General features: G+C 39.0%; 1 protein-coding gene across 1 annotated transcript; it reads left to right on the top strand.

The window, feature by feature from the left end:
- Window positions 1-608: 608 nt before the first annotated feature.
- ANKRA2 (ankyrin repeat, family A (RFXANK-like), 2) lies at window positions 609-7,981 on the top strand. Its single transcript, XM_009866734.1, has 8 exons — window positions 609-992; window positions 3,018-3,176; window positions 4,498-4,563; window positions 5,781-5,878; window positions 6,058-6,183; window positions 6,559-6,625; window positions 6,714-6,794; window positions 7,647-7,981. The coding sequence occupies exons 1-8, from the start codon at window positions 704-706 to the stop codon at window positions 7,700-7,702; spliced, it is 942 nt and encodes a 313-aa protein (XP_009865036.1). The 5' UTR covers window positions 609-703; the 3' UTR covers window positions 7,703-7,981.
- Window positions 7,982-15,453: the final 7,472 nt, after the last annotated feature.

The following is a 15,453-nucleotide window of genomic DNA, read 5'->3' as shown; positions in this document are numbered from 1 at the left end:
AGGTGCGGGGGGAGGGCTGCAGGAGTGCCCTGCGCTGCTAGGCCGCGCGGAGCCCGGCCTGACGTTCGGCTTCCCGCCGTGCTGTCATAAAAACTCACAGCACCCCGGTGTTCTGAGATGTTCTGCCGTCACCGGTTTGAAAGAAGTTTGTCGTTTGGCTACGCGCCTGGTAAAAGGCGTTTATTTTACAGGGGTCATGAAACGGCTTAAGAGTCATAAGTCACTTTAACTTTTCCTTCCAGCCTAATGTTTTTAGGAAACAAAGTCATCTCCTCCTTACAGCCTGTTCCTGTCTTAATGTAAATATGGTTGGTTGTGGTGTGGGGTTTTTTTAATTGCAGTGAGAGTAACATTCTGAAGCGTCACTTAGATCAACTCCTGCTTGGCCTCATTGTGGAGTTTAGCTTAAGTATCCATAAGTATCAATTTAAACAGAGGGTTGGGTCAGTAGCTTTTCACAGCGGTAGGGCTGATATTTCACCAAGGGTCTGACTATCAACACCAAATGCCATAAGCTTAAATGAAACCAAGTTTGATGTGTATGATTATTTGACCAGAATGCTGTTAACTTTTGTTACGTGTGTTCGGTTGCAGGCTGTTCAAATACCTGGATTTCTTTAGTCACAGCTTGGTTGGTCTGAACTGCTCTTGGCTAGAAACTATGAAGAAACCTTTTTCGTAGAAGTTTTACGTGACTGAGACCATGGCATCTTCAACAAACTTAGACATTGGGGGCCAGTTAATTGTGGAAGAATGCACCACTAGCTACAGCCTTCCGCCCATGCCGGATATTAAAGTGGAGCATCAGCTTGACTCTAGCACAGAGGAGAGCCCAGCTCAGAGTGTCACCATGGGAATGAAGTTCATTTTGCCCAATAGATTTGATATGAATGTCTGCTCACGATTTGTGAAGTCTTTGAATGAGGAGGACAGTAAAAATATTCAAGACCAAGTTAACTCTGACCTTGAAGTGGCGTCTGTCTTATTTAAAGGTTGAACGTTATGGTGCACATTGTTACCTGTGAACTGTGGCATCCTGTTAAGCTGTTATGCTTTTTTACAAAAAGCCTTTGCCTTATATTTCTGTTAATCAGTAATAGTTTTCTAAGATTTGCTCCCTTAATTTTTTTGTTATATGCCTAATGGATTATTCATGTAAATTTACTTTCCCCAGTATTATTTTTAAATCTAATTTTTGGGATTTTTTAAAATTTAAAAAATAGGGGGACAAAACCTCTCTAATTTTATAAGAGCTGACGCTGATTATGAAAGCAAGCTTACTTTCTTTGTGTAGCATGTCCTAGAACATGCTACAGATTGAATGTACGTATTTTTACAAAACACTACTGAAAGCCCGGTATGATTATTTGAACTTCAGTAGCTTTCTGCAGCACATGTTCTTTTCTCTAATCTGATGACAAAATAACAACAGGTCATGTGGTTGATATTTTTTTATCAGTATGGCTCTGCAGAGGCCGTAGTTTAGTGACTGGCTTGCCAGCTTGAAAGCAAATGTTTCTCCAGTTCTGGGTCCCTGCAGCTGATCTCCAGCCAATGCTGGGCAGCTTCATCAAAACTGATCAGTGCTGATACAGCTGAACATATCAATTGAGAACAGAACTAAAACTTCCATCTATTTCCCCTTAACAATTGTGGTTTCCAGTGCTCACTGTCATATTTCAGACTGTGATATATCTTTTCTTGAGGTTGAATTTGACCTATTTCCTGTAACAAATACAATTGCAGATCTATTGTGGAGTTTGATGGTTTCTCTGATTTGTGTTTTCTGGCTGAAGTTCAGCCATTATAATCTTCAAACTTTTTTGATTTGCAGGCTCTAAGTGCTCACTAGTGGAGCTGCAGACCTGAACAGCAAATTTAGACCCATCAGCAATAGGGTTGTTTTTCTTAGGTAACGTTTGTGAATCCCTTAGAAGTAGTCTTGCGGTCTCTGGATCCGCAGGTCGAAAATCCCTGGTAGGTCTCTTAATTTGATCATGTCAGCTGTAGCTATGTGATTGGCAAACAAAATGTAATTTTGTTTGCATCCTGTTATCCTCAACTTCTTTTAATTCGTTCTCTCCCCGAATCTGTGCTTGAGTTTATGATCATGAAGTTCTCTCTGGTGTGAATTCAGTGTGAATGTTAATTAGCTTCCAGTCATTAATTACTAATGCACACTGGTGTCAAATAAGTTTAGCCAGTAATAGAGTTTAATCCTTCAATATGTTCTTCCAGTACTGAACCAGTTAGCTCTTTGAAATTTACTTGGCTTCTTGGCTACTTCTTAAAACCAAATGCTACTTTTGAGAATTATGAACCGAGATAACAGATGTATTTTGTAATAAAGTGCTGCTGGATTCTAACAGCAAACTATAAAAATTAACACAGCAGCACTGAGTGACTTCTTGAATTCTAAATGGTGACCTGCTGTTGCGTTTCATGAAAGTTAGTGTGGAATCTCTCTCTTCCTGCTGGATAAATATTCATAATGCAGTTACAGTTTTATCCAACAGGAGTGGAAAAAGCCCTGCTGAAGAAAATTAGTGAGGATAATCTCCAGCTGTGCAGTGGACTGCTTAGGGAGTAGGCAGAGGGATGAGCAGAACAGTTACCTGACTGCATGGCTGACCAGAGCTGCCTCGTGTTAATGTGTCGGAGAGTGTTAGTAAGGATATTACAGGCCAAGGGCAGCCATCCTACCTGATAAATCCTTGCCAGGAGTGTTGAAAATCTAGACAGGCTTGCCTCATTCAGACACCAGCTTTTCACTGGGTAACATTATGTTCTACAGAATGTGTGCAGTAGCAGCATTGTTTTACGCTAGAAATTAATACAGCCCTTTATTCAACTCTCACAGAACACAGTGGGAAAAGCACATTTCATGAAAATTGCTTAACATGGGTTTTAAAGATCTTGGGATACTGGTGCTTTCTAGGTTGACTTAAGAATGTGTGGCTTTCTTTTAATGCTCTCACTAGTACTAAAGCCGTGTCTGTTTTCTTTGTTCAATCTAGCTGAGTGCAACATCCACACTTCTCCTTCCCCTGGTATTCAAGTAAGACATGTTTATACTCCATCAACTACTAAGCATTTCTCACCAATAAAGCAATCAACTACCCTAACAAACAAACACAGAGGAAATGAAGTCTCTACAACACCTCTGCTTGTAAACTGTAAGTATCCTTCTGCCTTAATGTTAATAATTATTTTGTGAACCATATGTTAGATACCTGACAGATTTCTACAATTTTTTTCTTCTGTATTGTAATGAATCTTAATAGGAAGAAAACATTGAGATAGTCTTGTCTATTTTTACATGGTTGCAACCATAACATACTAATCCACCTGCTCTATTGAATTCATGAGTGAAGTGTACTTTCCAGAAAGGATCTAATTATTGATTTTAAAAATACAGCTAAAGATTTTTCTGATTCTTTCTAAGCTTCAAGTTAATGTGCTTTATATACTTGTTTTCATAACTTATGCGTCTTGTAAAATTTACTAAAAATAAATGATTGGTATGTGCTACAGGTGACACAAATATCACGATCGCCATGGATCTTGAAAGTCAGGAAGGAAGTGTTATTTATGGGGTTTTCTTATGCTTAATTATCAGGCATTTTCTGTATAAATTAATTCCCTATTAATTAATACCCTATTATTAATTAATTTCCTAATTTAGAGCTGCAACGTAGGCCTCTGAACAAAATACGCAGTCTTTCTGAAAAAAAAAAAACAAACGGAACTTTCATTTATTGAAGAGGACAGTAAACATTACATATTGTGTAATCATTGGCTAATTTTTTTATTATGTAATGTAGATAATTTATTATATATTTCCTCCTGAGCACCTTTGAGACTTGCTCTAAGTTGTAATTATCAAAACCATGCACATGTGCCAAGCTTACTTGGAATCAGAGGGGTTTTGTTCTTCGAGAATTATTCTGCTTTTAATGCTTGGTACTTTTTATTTGAAATATTTTTTTTTTAAAAAACCCACAATCTTCCCATGTAGATGTCATGTGGTGTATAGTTTGGTAATGTCTGATCTATTCCACATTGTAGTGAGTGAGTCATGCTATGGGTTTTATTGAGGAGCATGACAGGTCTCCTGATGGCATGTGAGCTCTTAGATGTAATTTTTAAACATGATATATCAAAAGATGCTTATTTTCTTTTGATATATTGTTCTTAATGTGATCTTGGGATCCTGGCCAAGCAGCAGAGAAGAGAGCACGGTGCCTTGTAAAGAGTCAGCCTAGAAGTATCTTTGCTTTCTAGTATGATTTATACATTGGTTAAAAAATTACCTAAACCTATGAAACTCTTTGGAAACTTTTCAGTTTTTAAGTCTGAGTATAAGGTGAAACCTATCCTCACTCTCAAATCCAAGGTCTGTACTGCACAAGCCAATGGACTTCTTACGCCCAGCTCCAAATACAGCAAAATGAAAATTGGTGTGTTTAAGACATGCTTTTGCTTCCCCTTTTGCAGCTCTGTCAGTCCATCAGCTGGCTGCTCAGGGAGAAATGTTGTATCTGGCCACACGTATTGAACAAGGTGAGACAAAGAGAGCTTGAATGCCTTCCTTTTTACTCTGGGGCATTTATACCCTGTTGTTTTCCCCAAAGTGGTTATTAAAAAAATCCTCAATTTGGTACAAATTGAAGGACATTTGAGGTATCTGTTCTTTGCAGATGTGGACTGTTGTTTCACATCAGTCTTCACTCATTGTGAAGATCTGTGTATAGGTAAATCCCTTCCTCCTCCTGCTCCCCAGCTATATAAGTAATCCTTGGAAATGCGAAGGGGTAATATGTTAGTTCTATCAGAAGAATTAATTTTTTTTAATTATCTTTGTAACTCTAAACTACATTTCTATTAATCATGGCTCTCCATTTCTATTTAATCAATCAACACATAAAGCTATATGTTGGTAATTTAAGCCATGGCTCACACCTGCAATATAGTAGCACTACTGTTTCTGAATTGTATGATAGTCTTCAGCAAGACATTTGTGTGTCTGTTATACATACACAAAATTTCTATGTGACATGTGGAACTGAGTACTGTTAATAGTATATTCTTATTTTACTATTACCCATCAGCCCGTTTTTCAGTGCATCTTTGATGAAATGTTTACTGGAAAGCAGGTAGAGAGTCTCTCCATCTATATACTTTTTAGTAAGCCGTGTATATGAAAAGCAAAACAGTTCTGGAGTGTCAGTAACAGTTAAAAATGCATATTGTGGTGCTATGATAAGCATGGGATTTTTTTAAGTCCTTAGATATTAAAAAGAACCTCCAACAACTATTTCAGTCAGCCAATTGTTAAAAAAACCTTACTTTTTCTGTCATCCATCTGCACTAGAAGTAAACCTTAATTGTACTGATTATGTGAACTTTAGAGGGAATGGAGTTACACTATCTATATTGCTTTACAAGACTGTGTGGCTCACTGTTGGAAAAAAACACTTTCTAGAGTGTAATTCAGAATGTACTTCTTTATTTTTCAAGTCGCCTTTCTTTCCAAAGATAAAGCCTAGGTTAGAGAAAACTTGTAACATTTGTAACATAGCTGAGTAAAAAATAGAGGTTGATTTATAGAGTTGTAAAAGTAAATTAAGAAAACCAATCTTAAATTGGTCAGTTGAGAATGACTTTTAGGACACACTTGTGCCTCGCTCTGTTCACCATGGATACAGCAATGCATTTCACGAGCTCATACAGTACATTAATGAAAGGGATTACTAAGTTGCATATTTTTCTTTAAACAGAAAATGTAATCAATCATAAGGATGAGGAAGGATTTACCCCTCTGATGTGGGCTGCAGCTCATGGGCAGATAGCAGTAGTGGAATTTCTCCTCCAGAATGTAAGTAAAAAAACCCACATTTCATTTTAAGTTTAAGTTTACTTTCTAGATCAATTTGCCTTACTAAGTTTGTCAGTGATGCTATATAATCAAAAGATTTTAAGTTAAGTTTTGTGCAATACCTTACATTTAAAAAAGTGGTTAATTTGATTTTTTTTTTCTTTTAAATACTATTTCAGGGTGCAGATCCTCAGATTTTGGGGAAGGGGCGAGAAAGTGCCCTCTCACTGGCTTGCAGTAAAGGATACACAGATATCGTCAAAATGCTGCTTGACTGTGGAGTTGATGTCAATGAATATGACTGGGTAATACTGTAGCTTGAATTCATGTCAGAGGGTGCTTTTGTCAGAAATTTGAAACTGAGCACAGCACTGGATTGGGTTTGAAAATTGTTCTTCCTGTGCTGAAATATCTGATAGTTTCAAAACTTCCACAGGATAAGAGAAGTTGGCCCTACTAATTCTGACTTCTTGGTACAAAGAGAATGAGACTAACACTGAGTCCTTGCAGAAGGATGAGCTTACAGTCTAAACAGCAGACAAAAAAAGGTGGAACAGAACCTTATTTTATAGAACATGTGGAGTCTCCTAGGTATACATAGAAGAATGGTTCATTAAGGAATTGCAGTTGCAGACTGCTCTGACATTAAAGCATCTTAAGGCTTTTCTCTGCTTTTGCAGAATGGAGGCACACCTCTACTATATGCAGTACATGGGAACCATGTGAAATGTGTACAAGTTCTTCTTGGTAAGCAGACTGTCTAAACTGAATTGTCAGTAATAATGTGTTACCAGTTCTTGTCAGAAATAGGAGTTTCTCTTCCTGTTTTACATAGAAAATGGTGCTGATCCAACTATCGAAACAGATGCTGGCTACAATTCCATGGATTTGGCTGTAGCCTTGGGCTATCGGAGTGGTGAGTGTTGCAAATGTAAATTCTTTGATTTTTGTTTTTACTGCTTCTCATTAATGTAGCTGCTGTAATGGCCTAATAGACATTTTGCAGCTCTAAGATCACTGTCCTGCAAGTCTTAATACACCCAGATGTATCAGCCCAAAATGGGTAGGAGTTTACGTCCCCGTTTCAGAAAGCCAGGTACCTACTAAGAACATGCAGGAACAGATAATTGTGTGCAGGGCTGGTGCAGCCTTGGCGCAAACAAGGGGAGCTGAGCTGCTCCCCCACCCTGTACAAAGGAGCATCTGTTGCACTCAACGATGGTAAGAGGCCTGGAGCCTTCCTGATCCCCTCATCCTGGTGCTCTGTTGATTGGCATGACACGATGTAGTTCGCAAAACCTTGCCCTGTCAGACCAGCCTTAGCTCTAGATTTTCTGGAGGGCAGACAGCAATAGTGCCAGGATCAGTGAATTAGGCAACCTTACCTGGTAAGTAACTTCTCAGATGTCTAGGTGTAGGACTACTTCAAGAGTTCAATCTCAACATGTTCCACAGAAGTGGTTTGTAATAAGCATTTTTGCCTACTTTCCATTTAAGGGCTTTCCATGTGCTATCTACCTACTCAAACCAGAGAACAGATCACCTCCTCCAAAAACCATCGTTTGCCTTGCTGGATATATTGCTTTTGCATTATATGAGGCTTTCATTTTCCAAAGGGATGCAAACTGACTTCCCAGAGTGCACTTACTACTGTTTTTTATTAAATGATTGTACAGGACAAGCTTGTATCTACCAGGAAAAAAACAGTACAATCCTAAAAATGGGAAAAAAATATTGAACATTAACTTGACTTTTTTCTTTGCATTAGTTCAACAGGTTATTGAATCTCATTTACTAAGGCTACTTCAAAATATCAAGGAATAATGGTTGGCTCTTCTGCAGATGTCAGTTCTTGGCTTGGAGATTTGAACTGCTTTTTAGCCCTGTCATCAGTGACAAGGGTTGGTGGTTTTGTGATTTACCTCAGTTCAACTACTTGCTGGTTTTAGTTAAGCTTTTTATTATTCTTCCTCTTCTTTCACTATTGTTCATAGAAATGTATGATGTGACCCATTTCTTAAACATGTTTTATATAATTTTAGAAGAGAAAGTCAGTTTTTGTGCATGAAAACTTTGTGAATAGAACCAGTTTTGGCCATCTAAATGTTTACACTGAGTGCAGTGAGTGCTTCATTGTACCGTTGATACATATTCACAGGAAGAAACTTGTTTAGATACTGAGGTGTATCACCACAGAAGATAGATGTCTTTACTGTTAACAATACCAGTTGTGCACCACGTGTGATTATTTTCAAGCTCCCCCATGAATATTACTGTGTCAGCTTTTGGCTCTGATTTTTAAGAAGTTGGTAATAAATTGAAGGACTTTGCTGATGGTAGTTTAATTCCTACCTAATACCTTTCCATCTGCCTCTGTCTTCCTTTTGTTGTCCTGAAACAACTCTACCAGAGTGTCCTAGTTAGAAATTTCTCTGCTATAAGGAAGCCTAATTGCAAGGGCAGAATTCCTTGCTCCTAAACATTTTCCCTGCAGTGGCTGAAAGCAGACATCACCTGGATGGGAGGAGAAGCCAGAGCCTACTGCATCCCAGAGCCCACTGCATCCCAGAGCCCCTGCATTCTTCAGCTGAAGTGGGAACCTTTGGATCATAGCATCAGAGGCTGTCTGGCATTGGAAGGGACAGATGACTCATATTCAACTTGCCCTAAACCCAGACCCCCAGATCTCTTTCTGCAGGGCTGCTCTCCAGCCTCGCAGCCTGCCGTTTGTGGGGGATGTCCCTTGGCAGCCATTTAATTAGAAGAACAATTACCATTTTTAAATTACTTGAAAAAACAGGTAATGTGAAATGATTTTCTGGGACCCCTGCCCTTAATAAAAAATACACTGAGGGATGGGACATGATAGTTTTGCACAAATAATAGATGAGATTGTAAAAGACTTCTCGGCAGTTTTTCCCCTGACAGTATATAAAGATCCTGCATGCGCTGTTCTTGCATTTCCATAAACATTTCTCTGCTGTGTCCACTAGAGGTCTGGCATCTACTAATCCCTGCCTTTCTTCCCAGTCCGTGGGTACTGAGCCCAGTCTCCAGTTTACTCTCCACCTAGAGTCCACAGGATGTGAGTAGAACCAAGAAATTACCGTATGCCTAGTATAGTGTCTCCACTGTTAAATTTTTGTACTTGGAAATCATTCCATACACAAAGGAAATCAATACTGTTTAAAGGATGCGCAGAACCGACCAAAGGTACTGGAAGGCTGGGGAATAATCCGGCCGAGTCCTTTTGAGTCAAATCCAGAGAAATAATTAATTCAAAATGCAAAGTGACTGAACATACAATAGAAAGAGGGAGGGAATCCAAACCTACATGGACTAAACCTGAATTTCTGGCCAAATTAGACTCTGTACTGAAACATCTGTGGTATATGGGTGGTATAAATCAAGTCAGAAGTAACGTCTGAACAGTTGTTTGCATGAGAGCCAGTCCAGAGAACCATTTTTTGCATGAAGCTGAAATCTGAAATGGAATTAAGATTAAGAGACGTGAAACAAGAAAATTTAACTGATCTTGCAGGTGTTGATGAAATCCTTTCTGCATATAAGGGGATATTATCTGTCACCCAGGCTTTGGCACTTGTATTTTTATGTAGGCTTTACACCAGTTTTACTGTGTCATGGATGATTAAATCAGATGAAGGAAACAGTAAACGTGACATGCCTTGGAAGCAAGAGAGGGAAATTGTTTCATAATCAAAATCTCAAAAAAATCTTGCTGTAAATTATTTTAAAATATGAAGTGGCAGTTACTGTAAAGTTGCATACTAGAAATACAGAGATTTAATGGCTTTTATGAAAACAGATGTTGAACTTCCATGTTTGTTGAAAAGCAATGCAAATAAAATGCAAACTGTGTTTTCTTGAAATATCACAACCTGAGACATTTCTGATTAATTTTAAGGTATCTTATGTGTAGATATGCTATATAAACATGCAGAAGGTACAGAATTTCCTTCTTTATTATCTATGTTACAGGAAAGTACTTGTTCTAAATTATGAACTTTCAGTGTCTTTGTATTTTGTCTTGAACCTCCATCAGCATTGCATTAATATGTTGGAACTAAACTAATTCTTAACTATTGAAAAAAACATATCCTAGAATTTTTTTTTTCTTATATGCTAAGATATTGAAGTAGAGGAACATAGATTAAGACAGCAAAATGTAAAATTTGCTCTATCTTTTTGCTGTAGAATTTCAAGCATTTGTCAGTCGTCACCACAGGTCCCACAAAAGTGAGTACAAAGGTGAAGACAGTGATCTTTCAGAAGCTATTTCCAGCATTAAGAGCCTTTCCTATGCTGCTAAGGCAATGAACATGGAACTCAGGTTTTCTGTGCTCTTCTAAGGGCCCTGCAGGGAACAGCCAGCAGTGTTTCATAACCTATGATTCAGACACCCTGAGGAAAACTTAAAAGAGTTAGCACACTGGGGAAAAATAAAATATCTATGCAAACAAGGAGCTTTACTCACTGGAAAAAATCACTGTCAAGAAAGCATAACTGTTGATTATGCAAGATTAACAGCATGCTTCACATACTTCTGTGTTTCTCTGAGGCCCAATGATGAATTTTTGTTTCTTTTGGTGTAAATACTTCTCAGTATTAGTTTTCTTTCTTTATAGTGGTAAAATTTGTAAAGATCCCAATTCAGGACTGATAAGTGCTTTAAAATGTCAGCCTGCTGATTTTGTTTTAGTCAGCGATTTCCAGAGAGTCTGATGGCAGGGAGTTACCTTTGAACCACACCCACGGATTCATGTTTCCTTGCCACTGCATGTCACAAGACCAGAGGAGCTTGAAAATTCTGCAGATAAAACTTTAACTCCAAGTTGATTCTCCTCAAACCTTTTACCAAAAGCTCTTGCCAGTGTAATTTTTTACAGGAATTTTGATGAATTATTTTCCATTTGAATTTGAATTTCAGAATGTTAGCAAACAAGTTGCTTTTCCTGATTATTTTTGCCAAATTCAATATGCAGCATGTAATCACGGATGTCATGAACTCTGTCTCACAAAGCAGATTGCCGAGCACAGTTTCATGGAGCAGTAACAGCCAATTGCTTCAGAGCAGCACAAAGTCTTTGTCTCATTCATTCATGTTTGACTTTGCAGGGTATTCTGGTCTATTTAACAGAGGCGAGTACACAACAAATGAACTCGCTTGCAATGCAGTGGGTACGACTTTGTCAGAATTAACATTCATTTACAGCTACTACTGGCTACAACGGCTTAGAAACTTTACAGTGCAAGACAGGCTTTATCTGTCTGGCAGGGAGGTGAAAGAAGGCTAAAGAAGCAAGCAGCTCTGTTAATAGAGGGCAATAATACAGGTACCAAGAAGAAAATAAAATTTTATACATTCACTTTGCAATTGCTCAAAGAAATTCTGCTTTCTCACAATTAGGCAATAGATAAAAACTGAACCAAATAAAAAAAACAAGTAGATGTTAATAGTTGATCAAAACAATCTAAGATGCTGCCTGTAAAGCAATTTGTAAAGGAACTGTGACCACTACCTCCTGCTCCCGACCGTTGGCAATGTGGTTAGCGTAACTAACGCCACTTCACACGGCAAACAGCCACACTCTGGGGCCGAGTGGGTCATGTTCCCTCTTCTCCCATTATCAGATCCTGAAGGACCTGTGCACCAGGCAGACAAACTAAATCTCCTCCTCTCTGCTTGCTTCAAGATTCATAGGCACCAGGTCATTTAGTCCCTCCCTTGCCAGCCTGAAAGGTGCCAGGCACTCCACCAAGCAGGTGGTGGTGATGACCCTTCCACAGAGCACGGCAGCGTCACAGCACCCAGAGCACTGTCTGTAAGTTAGAAGTGCTAGTGTGGCCAAAAGGCTGCAACTGCAAAGAAGTAAGTGCAAAATACTTTGTAACTTATTAGTATAAACATGCCTAACTTGCCACTAATTCTACAATTACTGGTTAGTGATAAATTTTACAATTACTGGTTAGTGATAACAGTTATGCTCAGTATATTAAAATTAGCTTCACCTCTCATGCAAATTAGCAAGCATGCTCCTTCCAGGTGTGGTGGGGTGGTGAGTATTCAGTGCTCTGAATTGAGCTGAGGGTCGTAATCTCCCACTGCCGCATTTAGTTTTGGCTCACTTTCAGACTTTCATAAACAATTTTTGATGTTTTGCTACACTCTGATCTCCATAATGAGGGTTTTGACTGGAAAAGCTTCACTTAGGTCCAGTTCCACACACTCCCAAGGACGAACAGCTTGTTAAAACTTTCTAAACAACTGTCTACTTGCTATCTCCAGGGGCACACTATCTTACCATCTTTTCTACTCACCAGCTGGAAAATTTCGTCTTCATCTCTTCCCATCCCTGAAGTAGTACTCTTTGAAAGACCGATTTACCACTCTTAAGGCAGTAAAAATTATTCTGCCATCCTTATGGCAACACTAGTGGGGAACTTGGATCAGAACTGCTGCTGGACAGTGAGATCAGTGGGCAGCGATACCTCCACCATTATCTGCTTCCTGCAAGGACTAAGGGAGTCACTCCTTTTATATTATTTTTAAGCCTAGAGTATGATTGTTATAGTGACACTGCAAACCATGTATTAAGATCTTACCCAATCTAGAAATTCTAAGTTGTATTATAAATTCTGTATTATGCTACCTATAAATTGTACTACATTTCGATCAAATTCTGTGCTACATTAATCATAATATCTTAAGGGGAAAAAAAAGCTTTAACTACAACTTAAAGCCATCATCAATCTGCCAAGGGTCCCTAAAAGAACCTGTCTGTTCCTTCAGTGTCAGGTGACAGAAGTATAATTTTAAATCTATACATTTTCATCCAGACAGGATTCAGTCAAGTGAGGATTTAATCATGTACAATGTTAGCATTACTATTTGCATGTAAATTTGATGAGCACTTTGTAACACTCTTCCCTGTCTGTTCTGGTTTTCCCTGGGGCTGTTACTAGTTCCACTCTGTTGCCTTCTTTGTTCATCTGTCTTGTACTTTGAATTCCCCACTTGTATTTCTGAGACAGTTACAGAAAGCGGCAACCTCTTGCCAGACCTTCCCAGGGTAAAGCCTCACCTCCCTTCAGCCTCCTGTGGGTTTTTCTTCGGTATTAAAAAAAAAACCAAACCAAAACAAAAAAAACCCCACCCCTCAAACAAACCACACCACACAAAAAAACCCACACCAATATCCTACCCTCCTCACGCCACACAGGGAGCTGGTGCCCCCATCAGGGAGCCAAAGGATCAAATACAGGGTCCTCTGCTCTCCTTTTCCAACATCCTTACAAGGTGATTATAGATCCCCACTGTGGCACCAGAGGCAAACTCTTCCAGGGCCATGGTGCAAGTTGTCCCCATAGCACACTTTTTCCTTTTTCACAAAACGCAGCAGTTGATATCCCAATGGTATTCCTGCAGAAAATAGTTACTCAGGTCCAAGGAAATTAAAATCAGGCACTGAACCTTATTCTTACTTGGCTGAGAAACAACATAGGCAAACTTCTACTTACAGCATGCACCAATTTTGGATTTTCAAAGCTGTTTTACTGTACCTTGGTCCTACATTCTTTCAGTAACTCTTAAGCAATCTTTAATCTCACCTCTTTAAGCCCTGATGGTACTACCTCACTCACAGCCTGAAGAAGCAGCTGCAAACTAAGGCCAGGACTACTATTTATTTTTTTCCCCAGAACTGTTTTATAACAATACTTTGAACAAAAGGTGTCAGAAGTAGAGCAACCATGAAAAGTTTATCCTAATTCTAAGTAACTTGTTCCACCTAAGCAGTTCACACTCAAAACTCTGGCTAATCCCTAGCATGAATCAGATCCAACTCCCTATTTTCCTGAAACCGTAAAGGCTAAGGGATGGGAAAAAAAGAGGGAGACTGTATTTACTGGGATGATAGACTAAAATCTGTTCTGCACTTTTCACTAGGAAGCTGATTGTTAGGGACATTTCAGCAGAGTTTTTCCTGAACATTCTAAGCCAGATTTTTTTCCCTTTACAACAACAGTATAAATCACTGGAGTGCAGACACAGCCCATCACTAGAATGATCATCATTAGTATTGTTATAGCAGTTCCGCTTGCATGCACCTCCTGCTGTGCAGCACATAATGCTTTCACGAAGTACACTGCTTCGTCTGGCAATGAATGTATAACTGGGTGAATCAGGAATCCAGTCACTTGGAACTTTAAAGATGAAAGATATTGTTAGGGGTTAATCCTAGGAATGACGTCTAAATAGATCATTCTGTTTAGGGTGATTTGTCACCAAAGGAAGCCAGCAACTCTCCAGGCATACAGGACTGTAAAGCACATCAGTCCATCTTCAGCAGACAAGCAGTGATGAAGCCAACCACACAAGCAGAAATCTGCAGGGAAGGTTGCAGAGCCCAACAGAAAGGAAGACATAAACCAGACACTGCAACAAGGTGGATTACATCTGTGGGACTGTGCCATACAGCTTGTCCTTTTCCTGCAAGAAGAAATCCAACTAATTGTTAAATAATCTTCTGAAAAACTCCTGACCTGTATTGTGTGGAATATTGTTTTGATTCATTACATAAACAAACTGCACATGCTCTTTTTTTAGCACTGAAATCAAAACATGGCAAATACAGCCACATGACATGCTTTTCACAGCCCACAAGTTTTTCTAGCACATCAGCATTTCTACTTCATAAACAGAAAATACAGCTTACAGGACAGTAAAATTTTCACACAAATTCTAGTATATATCACTTGCATTTCAGAAGGATCTATCAAACCACCCAACGGCTTGACTCAACATCTCCGTATTATTGTCAACTAGAGGACACTGGATGATGTGGAATCCGCAGGCAAACTTGATGTGCCAGCACTTAAGCAGGCTTCTAGCACAGCTAAAAAATGGGCAAGCTCTGCCTAAGCCCTATAAATCCCTGCATCCTGCTTTTGTAGCCATTAGCCTACAACTAGATTACTTTAAACATTAAAGGACTTAAAATGCAGGTGCTTCTGAAAATGCTTCAGAAAAATCGCTTGCCTACCTACTCTGCATAAGTGGTATAATGTCTATCACAAATATAGGTTAAGATCACAAGCAAGACAACATTGCCTTTATCTCCAAAAAGTGCTTTTGTTTAGAAGCATTACGATTTTGGGCTCACATAAAATGTGACAGTTTCAAGAAGTTCCACAGCCTCCCAGAAAATACTGTGCCACATCCTTGAAGGCTCAAAGTCCCCCTCGGAATTTAGCTTACAGCCTGCTGACATAGTTTGTCAAATACACTGTATTTCCTGACGAAACCAGAGAGCTACCAAAATGGGATGTAATTGAAAAAGCAAAAGTAAAAACAATTCCAGGGTTTTAAACAAATAACTGCACTTAATTTTCAAGGTACAAATAATTAAAATAGGACAATGCTAAAATATGAGGAACAAATATAATGGGAGGGTCTATTCTACCCGTGTGAGAGGGCTGACACTCTGAAACAGGATGACAATCCATCTATTCTACAGTTCCTGACAGAAGTAGCCTAGACACCAGTGTATACGTGC

The sequence above is a fragment of the Apaloderma vittatum genome, unplaced genomic scaffold, assembly GCF_000703405.1.
Source record: "Apaloderma vittatum isolate BGI_N311 unplaced genomic scaffold, ASM70340v1 scaffold21653, whole genome shotgun sequence".
Lineage (NCBI taxonomy): Eukaryota > Metazoa > Chordata > Aves > Trogoniformes > Trogonidae > Apaloderma > Apaloderma vittatum.
The sequence above is the reverse complement of the archived record's forward strand: the minus strand, read 5'-3'. Positions and strand labels throughout refer to the sequence as shown.

What these genes read in the sequence shown, in the direction of transcription:
- ANKRA2 (XM_009866734.1), top strand. Translation starts at nt 704, where the DNA reads ATGGCATCTTCAACAAACTTAGACATTGGGGGCCAGTTAATTGTGGAA. An exon ending in ATGTCAATGAATATGACTGG is followed by an intron (nt 6,184 to 6,558) that starts GTAATACTGTAG and finishes CTGCTTTTGCAG; the next exon opens with AATGGAGGCACACCTCTACT. An exon ending in ATGTGTACAAGTTCTTCTTG is followed by an intron (nt 6,626 to 6,713) that starts GTAAGCAGACTG and finishes TGTTTTACATAG; the next exon opens with AAAATGGTGCTGATCCAACT.